Source organism: Rattus norvegicus, chromosome 6, assembly GCF_021556685.1.
Source record: "Rattus norvegicus strain SHRSP/BbbUtx chromosome 6, alternate assembly SHRSP_T2T, whole genome shotgun sequence".
NCBI lineage: Eukaryota > Metazoa > Chordata > Mammalia > Rodentia > Muridae > Rattus > Rattus norvegicus.
In genome coordinates this window covers 107274960-107295258 of record NC_141539.1, presented here as the reverse complement: position 1 = coordinate 107295258, position 20299 = coordinate 107274960, and the positions used below count along the sequence as shown (strand labels likewise).

The 20299-nt window shown below is 40.2% G+C and overlaps 1 protein-coding gene across 1 annotated transcript in view; it reads left to right on the top strand.

Moving 5' to 3' along the window:
- Synj2bp (synaptojanin 2 binding protein) overlaps positions 1–20269 on the top strand; it is a 37683-nt gene extending 17414 nt beyond the window's left edge. The window contains 3 exon segments of the mRNA NM_022599.2: positions 3184–3320; positions 13182–13277; positions 14835–20269. Of these exon segments, the coding sequence (NP_072121.2) occupies positions 3184–3320; positions 13182–13277; positions 14835–14975 (374 nt within the window). The 3' untranslated portion in view covers positions 14976–20269.
- The last annotated feature ends 30 nt before the right edge of the window (positions 20270–20299 follow it).

Below are 20299 nucleotides of genomic sequence, written 5' to 3'. Positions count from 1 at the left end.
TTTAAAAGAATTTTCACGACATCACATATTCCTCCTTGCTCCATGAGACTCTTAATTGGAAATTTAACAGTCACTAGTTTATTGTCAGAAACTCTTAGTGCCTTGCCCCATTGTAGCAGTTACTATGTTTTACAAAGAAATTTTTCAGATGTTGTTTCAGGAGTCTAACAGTTACCTTTGAGGGAGAGAGGGAAGAACTTGTAATCCTTATTTTCCAGAAAAGAAAGGTGATCATCAGATTTCCAAACTGATTTGCTTCATTCCTCATCTGGTAAGTTACGGAGTTGAACTTAAAGACTTATGAAATATCAAAAAGAGACAGGGAAAAGGATACACTTGTTGGTGGTTAAAGTCAGAACTGAACAGTTTAGTACAGGTTAGCTTTTTGTCTCCATCAGAACATAAAAGTGCCTGATCACCAGTAAACGGTCAGTGATTTTTATTGAATAAGTGGATTAGGAATTATATAAATATACAGGGCTAAGGTTTTTATCTGTTTGTTTATTGGTAGTGCTGGGTATTGCCCAGCATGCTAGGTAAATGCTATATCCTCCTATTTCTCAAGCCCTGTGTACGAACTGTAATGCCACTGCTCACTTCTGCAGTAGCTGTCATTCGTTCTAGTAAAGTTTTAGGGTATAGATGTTTACTCTCTAAATATGGTTGAAGGGCTTCAGTTAATCTAAGAGTTCTTGTTTCAAGTGGTTTGGTTCACTGACAACAGGAATGACAATGCATTAAATAAATGTACCACTGTGATGTGGTATTGGGGTGAATAATAGACTGTACAATCAAATAATAGACCTCAGGTTTCTTGTAGGATTTTAAAAATACTGTTCTAGTGCTTTAAATAACCTGTAACAAAGTCCCTCTGGTAATCACTGTGTTTCCTTTCACTCCTTAACCCTTAATTCCTCATTCCCAAGCTCTTCAGAGATATTAGCTGTTTCATGAGAGAATCATGAAAGATGAAGATGTGAAATTTCACTGCAAGAGTTTTCTTTGGTTGGTTTCAGCATTGAGACAAACTGATTGGCCTCAGCCCCCACGTTCAAACCTGCCACTACTTTTAAGTCTAAAGTTTCAAAGCCTTCCATGATCTGGTTTCTGCTACTTTGCCAACCCCCTCCACACTTAGACTACAGTTGTGTATAGTTTAAATTTAGGGAGTTCAAAAAAATGAGTAAGTTATTTAGAGTTCATGGTTTTTCTACCCTACCCTTCAGGGTTATGAAAATAGTCTTCTAGAAGTAATTTTTTTCTATTTTGTTTGATAAATCCCCAAACAAACACTAACAAGCCTACCTTGGTGGCAAAGACTCATGTACAGGGTATGCTGTTTAAACAACAAACTTCCCGATGTTTCTTCTTTGGTTATGTTTCTTATTGTGGATTGATTTGGTAGGCTGTGCTTTGAGTCTTAGCTTCAGTCTACCCTTGGAAAGAACCTTAGAGAAAGCCCACATATTAGTGACATGTTTTTATTGAGACCATTAGGGGAGTAATGACTGGACTGGCTTCCCCTGTCTGTTACACCAACACATTGTTTTTTCAATTGTTTCCAACTGTCTTCCTTCTCTTTGTATTGTGTCCCTGAATTATGCCTATAGTTACGATCTCTCTCTCTCTCTCTCTCTCTCTCTCTCTCTCTCTCTCTCTCTCTCTCTCTCCTCCTCCTCCGCCTCCTTCCTCCTCTTCTTCCTCCACTTCCTCCTCCTTCCTCCTCTTCCTCCTCCACTTCCTCCTCCTTCCTCCTCTTTTCTCTTTCCCTTTCTCACCTTTCCCCTTTTTCTTCTTTACATAAGTTTGATTTCTTCAAGAAATTCAAGGAGCTGGAGAGATGGCTCAGTGGTTAAGAGAACTGACTGCTCTTCCAGAGGTCCTGAGTTCAACTCCCAGCAACCACATGGTGGCTCACAACCATCTGTAATGGGATCCGGTGCCCTCTACTGGTGTGTCTGAAGAGAGTGACAGTGTACTTGAATACATAAAATAAACAAATAAATCTTTGGGGTTGGGGATTTAGCTCAGTGGTAGAGCGCTTGCCTAGCAAGCTCAAGGCCCTGGGTTCGGTCCCCAGCTCCGAAAAAAAAGAAAAAAGAGAAAAAAAAAAAAAGAAAATCAAATGATTTTTGTAGACAAACTACTTGCCACAACTTAGTGGTTGGATCATGAAAATAAAAATTTAGTCAGCCAGCTAACTTGTTTGCTTGCTATATTTTATTATAACAACTATACTTACATCTACCATATTTACAACCTTGAAAGTATACCATATTTCGGGTAGACACAGTCTTGTACAGCAGATTTCTAAACCTTTCTCCTGTAACTGAAATTTTTTACTCTTGTCAACTAATGAAATTCATAGAAACTAAGAATAGAATGGTGGTTCCCAGGGACTAGGAGGAGGGCAGTACTCAACTACTGATCAGTGAGCAGTTAGTTTTCTACAGTGAGTAAACTTGGCCATCACTGTGTATAGGTATGCGTTCAGTTGTACTTGACATCGAAAGAGAAGAATGAATTTAGTGGCTTGGTCCTCCTGTGAAGTAGCAGTTGTTTTTCTAGTTCAGAGGTTTCCTCTAACAACCACATTACTGCCCTCTGACCACAGTATAAAATAGAAAGATAAACTGCCCAGACTGCTTCTTCCAAAGCTCTGCCATATACAGACGATCCCAGTGTTGACAGAAGAAACATGGAGAGGCTTCAGTCGGGACTCTCTTTCCCACTGACTCGATAGCAGGTTATTTGGTAGTTTAAACAAAGCTGCTTCTCAGGCACACAGCCAGCTCTGTTACATTAATACAGGAATACCAGGATTGATGTTTAGGTGACATCCTCCAAATGTCACCAACAGGATCAAAATCAAGTGTGGGCGGAAGCACTTACATTAAGACTCTCCAATGCTACTTTCCATGTTAGTTTATATGTATTCAACCAATCATTTTGATCATGGTTCTGATCACAGCACCTTTGTACTGCCAGGTTCAAATGAGCAATCTAGGTACTTTCGGCCTTTGTTCATAATGACTCACTGACTGCCCATGACTGTGTTTTAGCTTACCTCACGGTCTGAATTGTCAGTCTCTCCTCCCCACTAGACCATTTTCCTCTCCTTTCTTCTCTAATCTTTCTTTCTTCTTCATCCCTCTCTCCTTCACTCCTCCATGATTTTCTCAGGGCTGGGCTTCAACATCGTCGGTGGGACAGATCAACAGTATGTCTCCAATGACAGTGGCATCTACGTCAGCCGCATCAAAGAGGATGGGGCTGCGGCCCGGGATGGGCGGCTCCAGGAGGGTGATAAGATCCTCTCGGTGAGAAATGGCTTCGGCTCCCTTTGTTATACTTTGCTTCCTAGACCATATCTGACTCCTTCTGTGGCCTGCCTTTTTGGAAATGAAAATATTTAGATTATATCATTGAATAGGAAGAACATCAATCAGTCGTCCAACTTTACCACTAGGCTGGGAGGATAGTATTATTCTTGCTTGACAGGCCAGGCAAATTTGACGTAGTTCAAAAAGCACAAAGCAGGTAGGGGTGAAGGACTGGCTAGGAGGAAGGAGATTTAAGGTCCATCCACACTTTTCAAGTTTCTCTTGATAATTTTATCACTTCTCTTTTGTTGACTAAAACACTGAATTGTGCCTTTTCTTGGGAGACTGTCAGCTCTTAATAATGGTCTGAACTTTAAAAAGCAAGGTAAGGATTAAGTTTCTGCTTCCTTACCCATTATTAAGCCTTATAAATGAAGAACAGTTTGGATATCTGTCAATCGTGTTCTCATTTCATCCTGTTAATGTATCTTATGACATAGTAATCATGAATCTTACTATTTTTATGTATTTAATAATAGGAATTAATATTTTTTAGCTTTCCATATCTTAGTATAGTGCTCAACATAGGCTTAATAAATGAGCAAATCAGAAAATTAATTTAAAATAGAAAGGTTGACTAACAAATACAGTCATATGGGCTCATAGACCCTTTAAATTTTTTATTATTTTAAGTGTGTGTGTGTGTGTGTGTGTGTGTGTGTGTGTGTGTAGGTAGGTAGGTAGGTATGTGTGTTTGTAGGGTAAAATGTACACATGAGTGCTGGTGTCATGGAAGCCAGAGGCATGGGATCCTCCTGGAGCAAGAGTTACAGGAAGTTATGAGCTGCCTCATGTGGTTGCTGAAAACTGAACTTGCGTCCTCAGAAAGGTTGGTGCATGATTTCAACAGCTGAGCCCTCTCCTCAGCCCCAGACCTTTAGTCTCTCAGTCAGTTGAATCTTTCTAAAGTAAATCAGAATCCAGGTGTAATAAGACTTTTAAAACTCTTACATGTGGCTGTATTTTTTTAATTTCTGTTCTATCTCACTGGCAACAGTGTCATTAATTATACCATCATTTTTGGGCATTTGGGAATGGTTAGACCATGCTATAAAATCTTACAAATCAATTTTTTTGTGCTATTGTAGCTCAGCTTATTTTTACGAAAATAACACACATGATTGGTGTAAGGAATGGGACTTGCTATCTAGGATTCCCCGTGAGTTAGATTTTCTTCTAAGGGCTGTGCTCAAGTTAAAAGGAATTCGAAGAAGGGTGGGACTTTTCCCTGCAGAAGTGCTTCCAGTTTCCACATGTGCTGTGGATTGTGGCTCATGGTCTAAGAAAAAGCAATTATTTCCTACTTTGTCTTATAAAACTGAATAGGGCAAGAGGGCCAAACCGGTAAAAGGCTGAAGTAAGTGAATGAAGTGTAGATCAAGACAAAATTTGATTAAGAGTTAAGGATTATGTCAGATACTTGATTTAGAACTTCCACAAAATAGGACTATGTCTTTTAAAGATTTTATTTTAGTTTTGTTTTGTATTTTCTCTTTTGAGTTGCCTCTCAGAGTTCAGCTGATTAGTGATAAAAGCCATAGAGTTTAGTTGATTAGTAATAAACGTTGTATGTGTGAAGCCTTCGGATCCTTTCAGAGACCAGCTTGTGGGTACTTCTCTGCCATCCAACCCATTTGGTAGCAGTATGTGAAGGCAGAGATACAGATGAAAGAAAAGAGTGTCTCCCTTTCTTTCATTTGACATGTGAGTAGTATTTGAGAGATCCTTAGGAAGACACACCACCAGGCATGGTGGCACACACCCATACAGTCCTCTAGTACTCAGGAAGTAGAGGCAGGAACGTTTGTGTTTAAGTTGTGAATTAGTTAGCAAGATCTTATTTCAAGAGAGAAATACACATAAATCAGAGAAGTAGCCATGAAACCATGCAAGTTAATTCAAGAATCTGAAGAATGTGTCTGACATACAAGTATAACACTGTGGATGGTGCTGTGTTAGTTCCTCTCACTGTTGGCCATGCTGCCACCTACTAAGCTTCATCTAAGCCCTCTCCATTAGTCTACAAGATAGGGAAACTTAAACGCCTTTGATATGAAAATGCTGACGAGGAATTTAGGAGTAGGTCTTTTCTACCTCTCTTAGAAGAAAGACATTGTAAAACTGCAAACCGAGTTTGCAATAGGACAGAAAGAAAAATTGTTAGTGGGTTGTTAAAATAAAAGTATAATGTGTCACAATATCTCAGAGCACTAGCACCTATACTCGAGTAAAAAAAGACTTGAAAAATAGTGGGTTTAGTATGGGGCTGAAGAGACAGCTATATTGTTAAAAAAAAGCTTTAAAGATGGATTATCTAAAAAAAAATTATGAACAATTTATATGCACAAAACAGAACCTTCAGTGTAAAGCTGTTTAATATTAGGGTAGTGCTGTGAAATGAGTATAATCATGCCCATTTTGCAGCTAAGAAAACTGAGGCTTGATGAAGTCAGGTGGTTTACAAGTCATACAACTAGTGTTGGTAAACTAAAACTTTAACCTGTCTGAATTTGAATTACTTACTAATACTAATGCTAATACTAAAATTAACACTATATTGTCTTCCTAAAAGGTAAATGAGTAAGTAAGATTAATTACTCTAAAAAGGAAGTAAATAACTAGTAGATGATAGACATGGCCTTAGAGAAAACTGAAATTAACCTTTCTACCAAGGGTAGAATTAATGGTATAAGTCAGAATTTAAGAGAATGTATTAGATATAAGCTAGGACAAGGAACCTTATGTGGTCCATTTTCCCTAGAGAAACAAAATTACTAGGAGGTCTCAAGAGTTAAGAAAAGCCTTTGGTCCTGTGACAGCTCGTTTCCCCAATGTAGGGGAACGCCAGGGCGTGGTGGTGGGAGTGTGTGGGTGGGAGTGGGAGCGTCCTCATAGGAGCAGGGCAGGGAGGGGGGATGGGAAAGGGGGGGAAAGGGGATAAGATTTGAAATGTAAATACATAAAATATCCAAGAAAAAAAGTTTAAAAATTTCTTTGTTTTAAATTATAAAAAAGAGTTGAGAAAGAACCGGAGATTAGTGGTGGGTGGGTGGTAGAGAGAAATGTTAATGAAGAGGAAGGTAGATATCTAAAACCAATAGCTCATCTAGCTTTAAAACTTACAGCATGTGGGTATAAAATTAACTCAAATAAATCAGTTGCCTTCCTCTATACAAAAGAGAAACAAGCCGAGAAAGAAATTAGGGAAACGACACCCTTCATAATAGACCCAAATAATATAAAGTACCTCGGTGTGACTTTAACAAGCAAGTAAAAGATCTGTACAATAAGAACTTCAAGACACTGAAGAAGGAAATTGAAGAAGACCTCAGAAGATGGAAAGATCTCCCATGCTCATGGATTGGCAGGATTAATATAGTAAAAATGGCCATTTTACCAAAAGCGATCTACAGATTCAATGCAATCCCCATCAAAATACCAATCCAATTCTTCAAAGAGTTAGACAGAACAATTTGCAAATTCATCTGGAATAACAAAAAACCCAGGATGGACTTCAGGGGGAATCACTATCCCTGAACTCAAGCAGTATTACAGAGCAATAGTGATAAAAACTGCATGGTATTGGTACAGAGACAGACAGATAGACCAATGGAATAGAATTGAAGACCCAGAAATGAACCCACACACCTATGGTCACTTGATTTTTGACAAAGGAGCCAAAACCATCAAATGGAAAAAAGATAGCATTTTCAGCAAATGGTGCTGGTTCAACTGGAGGGCAACATGTAGAAGAATGCAGATCGATCCATGCTTATCGCCCTGTACAAAACTTAAGTCCAAGTGGATCAAGGACCTCCACATCAAACCAGACACACTCAAACTAATAGAAGAAAAACTAGGGAAGCATCTGGAACACATGGGCACTGGAAAAAATTTCCTAAACAAAACACCAATGGCTTACGCTCTAAGATCAAGAATCGACAAATGGGATCTCATAAAACTGCAAAGCTTCTGTAAGGCAAAGGACACTGTGGTTAGGACAAAACAGCAACCAACAGATTGGGAAAAGATCTTTACCAATCCTACAACAGATAGAGGCCTTATATCCAAAATATACAAAGAACTCAAGAAGTTAGACCGCAGGGAAACAAATAACCCTATTAAAAAGTGGGGTTCAGAGCTAAACAAAGAATTCACAGCTGAGGAATGCCAAATGGCTGAGAAACACCTAAAGAAATGTTCAACATCTTTAGTCATAAGGGAAATGCAAATCAAAACAACCCTGAGATTTCACCTCACACCAGTGAGAATGGCTATGATCAAAAACTCAGGGGACAACAGATGCTGGCGAGGATGTGGAGAAAGAGGAACACTCCTCCATTGTTGGTGGGATTGTAAACTGGTACAACCATTCTGGAAATCAGTCTGGAGGATCCTCAGAAAATTGGACATTGAACTGCCTGAGGATCCAGCTATACCTCTGTTGGGCATATACCCAAAAGATGCCCCAACATATAAAAAAGACACGTGCTCCACTATGTTCATTGCAGCCTTATTTATAATAGCCAGAAGCTGGAAAGAACCCAGATGCCCTTCAACAGAGGAATGGATACAGAAAATGTGGTACATCTACACAATGGAATATTACTCAGCTATCAAAAACAACGAGTTTATGAAATTCGTAGGCAAATGGTTGGAACTGGAAAATATCATCCTGAGTGAGCTAACCCAATCACAGAAAGACATACATGGTATGCACTCATTGATAAGTGGCTATTAGTCCAAATGCTTGAATTACCCTAGATGCCTAGAGCAAATGAAACTCAAGAAGGATGACCAAAATGTGAATGCTTCACTCCTTCTTTAAAAGGGGAACAAGAATACCCTTGGCAGGGAAGAGAGAGGCAAAGATTAAAACAGAGACTGAAGGAACACCCATTCAGAGCCTGCCCCACATGTGGCCCATACATATACAGCCACCCAATTAGACAAGATGGATGAAGCAAAGAAGTGCAGACCGACAGGAGCCGGATGTAGATCGCTGCTGAGAGACACAGCCAGAATACAGCAAATACAGAGGCGAATGCCAGCAGCAAACCACTGAACTGAGAATAGGACCCCCGTTGAAGGAATCAGAGAAAGAACTGGAAGATCTTGAAGGGGCTCGAGACCCCATATGTACAACAATGCTAAGCAACCAGAGCTTCCAGGGACTAAGCCACTACCTAAAGACTATACATGGACTGACCCTGGACTCTGACCTTATAGGTAGCAATGAATATCCTAGTAAGAGCACCAGTGGAAGGAGAAGCCCTGGGTCCTGCTAAGACTGAACCCCCAGTGAACTAGACTGGTGGGGGGAGGGCGGCACTGGGGGGAGGGTTGGGAGGGGAACACCCATAAGGAAGGGGAGGGGGGAGAGGGATGTTTGCCCGGATACCGGGAAAGGGAATAACACTCGAAATGTATATAAGAAATACTCAAGTTAATAAAAAAAAAAAACTTACAGCATGATAGAAGAAATATAAGAAATATTACAAAGACACAAGATAGTAAATGTTCCACATATATAAGCCATTACAGAGAATGCCAGAGTTCTGTCCTAGTCACTTAAGGAAAGAAAGGGTGTGTGAGAAAAAGAGAGGGGTGAGTGCCAAGGCTGGAAAATCAGATATGTGGGAGAAGAACCCAGATCCAAAAGTAGATCCTGCCAAGGCAGGAAGGAATCTAGTGCATTGCTTTTATTTCTAAATCGACGTTCTGTTGCCTTTCTCTATGGGAGGTTGGTTGAATTGGAATGAGGATTCACTACAGGTTAAGGAGATGGTTCAGGGGTTAAGGGGTTCCCAGCTCTGTATTGGGGAGCTCACTTCTACCCGTAAGAACTCCAGCTACAGGGAGTGTGGTGCCCTCTTCTGATGGGGACACACACACACACACACACACACACACACACACACACAGACACACTTACTTTCAAAACTAACAATAAAGAAAGACCAAGTGAAAGGGGAAAAAAATTCATTCACATAGGCTGTTGCCTCAGAACCCCATGGTGGCCCCTTTCTTCTCTAAAGTGCACCTGGAAGGGTGTTACTTTAAATGGCTCCATGTGTCTAACCTGCTTCATTCCTAGTTGCTTAAGTTTTCACTGGTTATTGGCTATGATGTAACTATAAACTGTTACTAACTTAGTTCATTTTGTTTAGTTAGTTATTTTGCGGTCCTAGGGATTGGCTATCGGGCTTTCATGCTCGGTAAGTGTTTTGCCACATCTACGTGGCCCTTTTAATGCATTTTAATGGGTTTTCCTGTTTGTAGAATACTTTCTGTGTTGTAAAATATGCCCTATGGTTTTGTAACTTTCCTAAGTTATCAGACTAAAAATGTGTTCCTTCTTTAGCACACATACATTTTAGATAATGAATACAGTTGTTAAGGACAAGTTTTTTTGTGAGTTTTTACACTCTTAACTTACTATTTTCATCCTCCTTAAATATGATCCACATATTGTCTTGATTTAAAGGTCTGGTATGGAAAAACTACATGATATCTTGTGTAGTTTTTTTTTTCCTTTTCTCATAAGAAGTAGAATTTAATTTTCTATGGCTACTGATACGATTTATACCAAAAGATAATAAAGAGAAATGTAGCTAAGCAGTGGAAATAGTTTTATAATTATTTCCATTGTGATTGAAGCAGAAGCAGGTGTATAGGATGAAGAAGCAGATCTGAAGTGCGTGAGAACCGGCCGTTCTTCCCTCGCTGTTTATTTTGCGTGCATTGCTTAGAATAGGTTGCTCCTGGAAGCCAGGAGGATGTGTATTCTCTGTGGTAAAGGAAACGTGGAGGTAAATTTCCCATCTCTCCTGTACATTTGAGTGAAGTCGCTCCTCAGTGAGCTTGTTAGGCAGTCTGTGGTGATGTCCCTGCTTCTTACACGCCACGTACTGGAACCCCAATGAAGCCATAGTGGTGACAGATTGGGCCATTAGCTAGCTGCATTTCACAGTGCAAGCACGTTTCTTAGTTGTATGAGAAAGAGTTTATTAACCACACAGAGATTAAACAGAAGATGCACTGGAGAACTCGTCACACCAGTTAACACACTTAACAGTAAGTTAAGAACGCAAACTTTCCTTGCTCACTAGTTTCATTTAAGGTGGGAGTAGGGAGATACTGTGTAAAATAAACCAGAAAAGGCAACCACCATGGTTCATCTAAGTGTCCACAACCTAAAATGGCAACCATAGATAACATGCAAACTGTCATAGTGTTAGACTGCAGTTTAACTGATTGCAGAGTGTTTAAAATTATACATGAAGGAAGGGGTGAGAGGGTCATTAAGAGGTGATTTAGAAGTGCATGCAGTTTGTGTTTGGTTTTGTTTTCAATGTGCATGGTGTTTTGCCTGTGTATGGATGTATGTGTACTATGTGTCTGGACTTGGTGCCTGCAAGAGGCCAAATGAGCCCATCATAACCCCAGGAACTGGAGTCACAGATGATTGTGAGCTGCCATGGTGTGGGAACTGAATTCAGGTCCTCTAGAAGAGCAGCCAGTGCTCTTGGCCAACCAGCTATGTCACCAGCCCCATAAGCAGGTTCTTCAAACAGTTTTGCAGGGGAAGAAAGAGGACAGCCATCCATGTATGTACGTTGTTTTCTATGTAGAGGACAGTGGCTTTAGTTGAGAAGGACCATCAAAGATTATAATCAAGAGAAGAAAGTGACTGCGTTCTGTAAATATATAGTGTATGGGTTAGCCTTGATAAATAAAAACAGATTGAAGTAGGGATTAGGGAAAAGGGGCAGTGAGAGAATATCCAGATATGAGGGAGAAGGTCAAAAGGGAAGAGCGAGCTGCTCTCAGTCTTCTCACAAAGGCTGAGGCGAGTCAGGCCAGGATAGAGATAGAGGTGTGTGACAGATCCTGGTGATGTTTATTAGTGAGTTCACTTGCTGACTAGAAGGGGTTTCAGCATGAGCTGTAGCAGCTGACTTGGCTCTCTGTACAGAATGTGACCATGCTCTTCTCCAGGAATAGTCAGCTCAACCCTGGCAAGGGGAATAGTGCAGTGTGTCCCCTGGACTGGATGGTCAGGTACTGGGACAAATGATTACAATAGCTTATATGGTGCTTTGTTGAAATTACAGCCAAAATCCTAGATGAATAAATGCAAGTAAAATACGAAGATGTTAAAAGCACTGATGATAAAGAGAAAAATCTAACGAAGGGCTAAAAGGGGAGAAGTTGTAGGCAGGTTTTTTTAGAGTTGGCTATGTGTCTAGTATGTCTAAATGTTAATGTCACAGTTTAGTCTCAGTTGGTAACTAGAGAAATTATAGTTATTGAAAATATCCAGTCTATAAAAGAAAAGCATTGGTAGTTCCACTTATCAAAGATACTAGCAGGACTCATGAAGAGAAGGAACAATACAATGTGTTAGAGAAGGATGGGGATGGTGGTTGAGGATGACAAACACTGAGGTGGGTTTCTGTGGGGTCTTAGACTCTGCTCTGTATATTCTCCCTATGGCTGTCCAATCTGCCTCTCACAGCACTTTCTTCTGGTGGCCACTTGGTCTCACTGAATGGGAAATTTCCATAGCTACTGTTTCTTAAGCTCCATGTAAATTTCTCTATTCAATAACTTAGGTCTGATCAGGACCGTGTAGGTAAGCTGCTTCTCCCACTGGATTCTTCCTGGCCTCCTAACCAATGAGAACTCTATGCAAACTTGATCTGTCTTTGTATCCTCTTGAGCTGCCCAATCTGTCTAAAACGTAACCTAAGACTGTGAGGAGAATGAGAAAAGAATAAAAATGTAGATTGCCTCCACATCAGCTGAGCAAAGGAACAGTTGGCAAGTCAGGGCGGGAAGTAGAAACCTTTGAAGAACAGTGAGATGTTAAGAGTGCTCTGAGCTTCGCTCCGTTATTTCAGTCTCCACACCTAGTGGCCTACTCAGGGCGCTGGGTGGCAGCTACTTCATTACAAAGTCTGTACAAAAATTCAGTCTACTCTATACGATCATTGCAGTAATTAAATCTGATAGTGTATAAAGCACAAACCTACTAAATATAGTAAATATTTCATCTACTAATGCTGTTTTCAGTAGCAGTGACATGTATAAATCTCTCTGTCTTGCACAAGGCGGGACGTGTTGCCTCACTGAGTATGATATAAAGGACACTTGTGAGTCCTAGCAACAGAAAGAGCACTAGTGCGTCACATTTGTCCCCTCTGTGCAGTCGGATGCCCTGCATTCAAGGGATTTCTAGAGGTTTCTGTCTTCACAAAAAAAGATTTTTAGTAAATTTGAGAACAGGAATTACATAGAACCAGTGAAAATTGTTCACAGTAAATAAACCTGCTAGAGTGGCGAGAGAATGACGTTTCCGGGGCCAACACTGGAAATGCTGAGGATTAGGGATATAAAGAATAGGGGATAATAGAAGATGATATCACAGAGCGTCCCCTGATGTACCTGTGTGGAGATAGACGGATACTCACCGGTGATTGGCAGGTACAGCAACTGGAGCCAGTGCAGTCAAACAAGATGAGCACAGAAGTTAAGAAAGAGGAGAAACAAATCTGTTAAAGCCAGGATTCACTTTAGATGATCCATGGATTCTCGGTTGTTGGAAACCTAACTTTGAAAATGAAGAAACTTTCTCTTGCATGCTCAGTAACTAAGCCCATATTCCTAGACCTTGGAATTTGACCTGAAAGAGTCCGATCTTATTTTTAAGGGATTGGTTCACTGCATGAAAGTAAGTTGTTCACTTGAGAGACTGAATTTTCCTTTCTAACTTCTCTCTCTTGCTATTGACAGGTAAATGGCCAAGACCTGAAGAACCTGTTGCACCAAGATGCCGTAGACCTCTTCCGTAATGCAGGATATGCCGTGTCCCTGAGAGTGCAGCACAGGGTACGTATCCCTTGCACCTGGATAAGGGACAGTAGGCTTTTGTACTGTACTTGGGAATAAACTTGTAATCTTCAAAGTCTGTTTTGCTTTGTCTTTTGCTGGGATTGCCTTTGTCTAGCGTAGGCAGGAGTTCTTTGTTATTTCTGCCTATCAGTAAAACCAGCGTGTAACCCAGGTCCTACCTTTAGTGGATTAAAGTTTATAAGTGAAAATGGAAGGAAAGTAGAATTACTTGGTAAGAGGCCGAAGATGATTGAAAGGAGCTAGTAAAAAAAAACTGGAGAAAGCGGTGCCAGTTTGAACTACATGTTGAGACTCTAAAAGAAAACTCAAACTATATAAAAAAAAACAAAAACAAAAAAACCCAAACCCAAAAGGACATAAGTTATATCTAAGCAAGCGGCCAGAGTTGCAAGCAGAACGTGGTTGTGTTGAACTCAGAGGCAGGTAGATAAAAGACAGTACAGTATTGGTTAGTGTCTGCCTTTGCAGGGGCTCCTCTGGTTCTAAAGCATGGAGAATTTATGTGGGCATATATTTCAGATATGATCAGGGTTCCTTTTGAAGATGTGCATTCACTTTAGAAACAGCCTCAAATAACTTAAAATACAACAGGCAGTATTGGTCAAAAAGCTCATCTAATCCTGAAAAACCATGTCTTTCCAGTAAGCATGGCTGTTCAGGACTTGTCATCAGTGATAAGGGATAGGACAGCAGTTCTAGAAGACAGTTTGTGTACTTGCTTCTCAGTGGAAGGGATTCGGGTTCTGTGGGCTGGATGTAATGAGGTTAAATCTAACTGGAAGAAGATGGCATTGTAGTGATTTCAAGTTAACCATCAAAAATTGATTTAAGAGGGTCCACCCTGTAAAACAGAGTTGGAATGAAGAAAGACAATGCAAGTATAAAAAGAAATACTTGGGGGATAGAAATTGAGAATGACTAGGATGTGGTTTCTTTATCTCTTAAGTCTTTAATGTCTCCTCCTGTAGATTTCACCTTTATCTGTACCTAGCATTGCAAACTTGGGCATGGAGGACAATACCCCATCTTAGGAGCGAGAGGCTAACTTAGAAGCTTTCCCAGTAATGACATTGGAACTGTGTTGACAGAGTTTGGATCTGCTCTTATTGTATTAAAATGACTGATATTCTTTGTAAGTAAATGTTTCCAGAAAGAAAGCTGCTTCCTTCCTCTCCCTTTTCCTGCTCTGCAATATCCAAACTTCCTGAAGGGCCATCATTTTCATCTCACCCCTTCACTTTCCTGTTAAGAATCATATATAAGAAGGTAGAGACATTATAGAAACAGGAATTATCTACTCTACTCTGTGAGGTCCCATTAAGCCAGTAGTAAACTAAAGTCAAATGCTTCCCTATCGGAAAGTCTGTGAGTGATGCATCAGGTAGGACAGTAGTTCATTTCTTTTGGTGGAAAGTGTGTGGATTTTATAGCTTTGGGTGGTATAGATTACATCTCCAGGTAATTGTCAACTTGGATCTTTTAGCTGTGGCACATACAGTAGTCAGAGAGTTAATATTCCCCCTTCCCTTTCAGTTACCAGTGCAGAATGGACCTATAGTTCATCGAGGCGACGGAGAGCCGAGTGGAGTTCCTGTAGCTGTGGTGCTGCTGCCAGTGTTTGCCCTTACCCTGGTAGCAGTTTGGGCCTTCGTGAGATACCGAAAGCAGCTCTGAGATGCCTGTTGTCTTCCAGTGTGTCCGATGAGCTAACTATCTCTCTCACTCACCATCTCGACATCCTCCCCTAGTCTTCCTTCCCACATAGCCAACACATGATTTAAAGTGACTGCTTATCACCCGAAACCTTGCTGTTCAAAATCTCCAAGACTTCACATTCTAATGGAAGAGTAAAGAGATTATTTGAAGAAAGCTGGGGGTGGGGAGAGCCTTGCTTAGAATAAATGAGAAGTTACATATTTTACTAGAACTGCCAATAAAAATTCAGCTATCAGCCAAAGAGGAGAAGCTTGCTCTTCCTGTCTCCATGGACGACACCTTTTGCTTAGCTGGTGTGCTTTGAAGGCTAGCTGTGCTATGTGAAAGGAGGAGCTGATTTTTTAAATACTTTTTCTTGGGAAGTATTTGTGGCCTTTAATTTGTAACTATATACTTAGATGCCTATATTGGACATAGGCGAATGAATTTTTTTCTTTTCTTAGAAAAGAAAATACATATATACACTAACACACACACACACACACACACACACACACAGCATAAAACTGATGCCTTATGGAGAGTTAAAGAGGTGAGAAAACTACTGGTTCTTGGATTTCTAGTGGACAAGTTTTGGGAACTAGGGGGTCATATTCCTTTATATATAATCAAAACTCATATTAAAGAATGAGTTCTGGATTGTAAAGAGAACTTACTTTTTCCACTTGTCTGTAAGTCTTTGTCCACAAGTTAAAAACATACACAGTCCTAAGGGCTGATCATAACTGAAACACTTCAAAAATTATTGGCAGAGAAGGTATAACGGGGATGGAAAAGTTAGCTTTAAAAGAGAATGCTCAGTCAGTGGCATTAGGAAAATAATGACTGAAGCAATTAGTTGAAAACTGTAGAACAACTAGTGTTCCAGGGTAGCTACAGTGATGTGGGAAATTGTGGCAAAGCAGTTCTTCTCAAGTCAATTTGTTTAAAAGACTTTGGGGTGTAAAGATGAGTCCTGACAGTCTCTGAATGACCTTAGTGACTGTTGTACTATGTGAAAGGATCCATTGGCATGGAGATGAGAAGTAGGAGGGCCAAATAAACCATCAAGACAACTGAAAAAAGATCATACCTCAGGGTGGCACTTGAACCCTCAAAGTGCTCACCAACTTTCAGTTTCTAGTATCAGGCAAAGCCTAAGGGAAGGGACTGCTTTCCTGGCAGGGTGGACCCCAAATCAGCCTGCTTCTGATAGAGTTACGATGAGAAGGCCCAAATTGATGTAGGCTTTCTTTTTGTGTATTTTTCCCAAAGCTATAAGCACTAGTTTTGGTTTTAATAAGGTAATGGACCATTTTTTCAGAAAAAGGGGAAGGAATAAGGTTTGTTTGTTTATAGAGGGTGCAAGGAAGTTTAGTGAGCATTTCTGAGGAAAGCCTGAGCACACAGAGTAGATTAACTATGCCAGAGAATAGCCAGGGATATTGGGGGGTGGGGGGTAGTGGAGCTGTCCTGTTTATGTAGCATCAAAGTTGGTTTTAGAGTACTGAGGATAGTTGAACCAAGCCTAATTTTTTTTTTCACTTTAACAAAATAATTTCCGTCTTTTCAATAAATTGGCCAGACTATTTTGACCTAAGATTATAAAGAGTTTTCCTGACAACCTAGCAGTCACTTAACAGATGTCGATTGCACATTAGTTTTGTCAAGACACCTTTATAACAAAGGGAAATGCACACACTTCATCCAAAAGGACATTGTGGTTACAGTTAGGAAGAAAACACTTAAGATGGAATTATCCATGTAAGTGTAAGTTGTTTATATTACAGACAACAAAAGAAAATAGCTCCCAAGCTTTGAGCACTGAAGATCTCAGAGGAAGGACTCCTTAGGTGCCAATCGTCTAGCAAGCATGCATACATAGGGGACAAGTTAAGAGTCTTACCGGGTTGAGTAAGAAAAGGAAACTATTGCCATGCGAGACAGAGCACGATGCAGCAATGTGGAGGATGAGCAGACAGCTAGCATGTTGTAAGGAGCTCAGAACGGGAGAGCCTTCCTGCAGTGGCATCGGGGGAGAATGCAAAGGAAAGTCTTGAACAGTCCAGTGAGCCTTTGCCTCTGGATAAACTGTTGATACAGGGAGACATTTGCTTTAAACAGTCTTCACATAACCAAGCCATTCAGTACTTCTTGAAACTGACTTCATAACAGGAGTCATTGTAAGTTCCACAGAAAGCAAGACGTATGTATTTCAGTTCTTGTCTTGACCAGCAGCACTCCGGAGGCCCAGTGTCCGGTGCCCTCCTTGTATCTGAAGCAGGGGTAACAGCTCTGCTGTGGGCCTGTTTCCCTCTAGTATTTACCTCAAGGCTTGGAAATGTATTTTGAAAGACCTTCAGTCAAACGAAGTAAAGCAAATGTCAAGAAGGATAAACCACTGTTGTGTGTTGATGTGTGGTGTATTGTGATGTAAATAAAAAATATCGTTGAAGTTTTACTTTGTAAAGATTCTGGTAACACTTGGGTCTCCTTGGGAAAGAAACAACACTTGACCAAAGCATTTAAGTTTTAGGCAAATTCCATAATATTTCACTCTTAGTTATAAAATTATCATACATGAGATGTTGAGGATCTATATAGATTATTCAGATTTTATATTCCTTATAGATTGACTCAAATATTCCTTAAAAGATTATATATGATGCTCCTATGGCATAAATTGTAATGTTTAATGTTTTGAAAATTGGTTATAGGTATTTTTTAAGTTCCCATAAAGTGTTTCTTGTATTTGTCATTGTGAATTATATGTAATTCTAATAGATATTGTTTGCTTTAGTCATTTTTGTCTCCTTTTCCTATAGTTTCCTGTGTGAGTGATTCCATGTAATTAATTGGACTGTCTAGCCACAGGCAACAAATAGAAGTAGTATTTGTAATTGCAGCCTGTGCCAGGGACTGTGTTAGACTGATTAGTAACACTATGAATCACCCGAGATCTTAAGTATTGCTATAAAGAGAAGACTGAAGATGAGAGAGTAAAGTATTTTCCTGGGATTATATAGTTGGTAAAAAAGAATCATGATTTAAACTCTGGACTTTGGATAAAAGTATCAGTAATTTTCCTCATTGCTAGCAGTCCTCATGCAAGGTCTCTGGACTAAAGCGATGTATTACCTGCAAATGCTTGAGTTTCATCCCATACTTATGGCGTGAGGTGAGTGTGGCAGCCAGCATCTCTGTCCTCCTAGGTAACTGGTTAGTGCTGAACCTCGAGATTCACCACTGTCAGGAGCTGTCTCTGCTTAGAATCACCTGGACAGCTGGCTGTCAACCCACGTTAAGTAAGAACATGTGGGACTAGAATTCAGTCAACAATAAAAGCTTTCATCAGGTGGCTAAAATGTGCAGACTCTGTTTGTACTGGCATGTTGGCCATCACTCACAGATGCAACTCTAGCCAGAATCAAGAATGGGGCAGATCCAGAGCCCAGCTCGCTGAGCTTCTGCCCCAGATTTCAGAGGCAGAGTAAGAAGTGGAACAGTGTTTTCCTCCCAGGTGCTCAGGACAGGCTGGTCAACTTCCAGTCACATATGCCATTTAGTAAGTGCTTCGGCCTGTGCAGCCATTAGTAACCAAATCATGGGATAGTGAATCTAAAATACTCTTGGATAAAATTTGTATTAGAATTAAAAAAAAATGAGGGTCAGAAAGGTGAACTAACTCCAACTTAGATGCCCCTCCCCTTTATTTTGGTCTCAAATCTGTTTTAATGTGTCCACAACATTAATCAAAAACTGTATTTTTTTTTTTCGGAGCTGGGGACTGAACCCAGGGCCTTGCGCTTGCTAGGCAAGCGCTCTACCACTGAGCTAAATCCCCAACCCCCAAAACTGTATTTTAAAAATCAGTTCACTTTCATCTTTTTTTCCTTGGGTTTTCAGTAAAGACCAGAAGGACTGACAGACAGCTAGAGAGGTTGTGTAGACATCCAGATGGGGAGAGTGCATTGGACAATCTGAGAAATCTATTCAGGTGCTGCCTAATTCCATTAGCTTTAAGTTAGATACAAGCTGTTTGTAGTATTTTGGGTTTTATTGTGCAAATAAACAATAGAGGCCTTTAGTCCCAGCGTTAGGATGCAGAGGCAGAAGAAGGCAGATCTCTGAGAAGGAAGCCAGAAATGGATCTCTGTCTCCCCCTCCCTTCTCTCCCCTCCCCTCCCTCCCTCTGTGTGTGAGTATAATCAATAAGGATTTTATCCTACCTACTTTCAATGGAACGTATCTTTTTGCAGATACTGTTTTTTTTCTTCATTGATAACTATCAACACTAGTAGAGAAAATACAAAGATAAAATTTAGTCACTGAGCTGAAATAGCTTAGCATCTGAGAGTGGGTGATCTTTAATGTATCTTTTGAACATCACTGAAGAAGTAAAGTGTTTGAGTTCTTAAGCTCTCTCAAAGTAGATTCAGGGTTGACTGTTATCCTAGGCTAATCCTTCTTTGCTGTTCCTTTTAACTGCAGAACTTTTATTGAGACCAACCCTCACCTCACAGTGCAGTTATGATTTTTTTAATAAAAGACAATCTTTTAAAGAATTTTGCCCAGTGGGCATGAGATTCTGAACTGCCATTAACTCTTGTGTTGATAACTGTATAGAGAATACACAGCACTCGACTACCTGATGCACTTAATACAAAGTTTGTCAGAAAGCATTGCTGATGAAAAGTCTAGCATTCTGAAATGCCAGTGCCTCTAACTAAATTCCCCTCATCGTTCCCTCATTACACGGGAGAAAGGGAGGGGAAGAGGACTAGTAAAGGCTTTCAGTGCAGTTTTGTTACTTGTCAGCAGAGTGATTTGCAAAAGAACTTCGTAATGTATTGACTAGTCACAGGAAAATGGGATGATCCTCTTCAGTGTTGGCAGGTTTGCACGTGAAGACACGGCACTGAGTCCAGTTTTAACGCTGTGTTTCTAATCCTGCTTGAACATGAGTTTGTTATTACTGGATTCTTGTACACCTTCGAGGCTTTTCAGTTCTTGGAACATTATTTTCGTGAAGTACCTTATGTTGTTTCCTTTCTGCTCTGATTCTTATGTCCCCTTGCATCCCTGTATGTAAACAGTCACTGTTTCACAGGTTAGATGCCTGAGAGCTACTTGGAAATCAAGTAAAAATCAATCACATTTGCTAGGAATTATCATCACCAATGCATCAGTGATCCTGTTTCAAGCTCACTGATACCAGTGTGTCCAGATTTGCCTCTTGAACTATGACATTCAATAAAGACCTGTTGAACTTGTTTACAGTCTTAGATTTTTTTCTTTTGGAG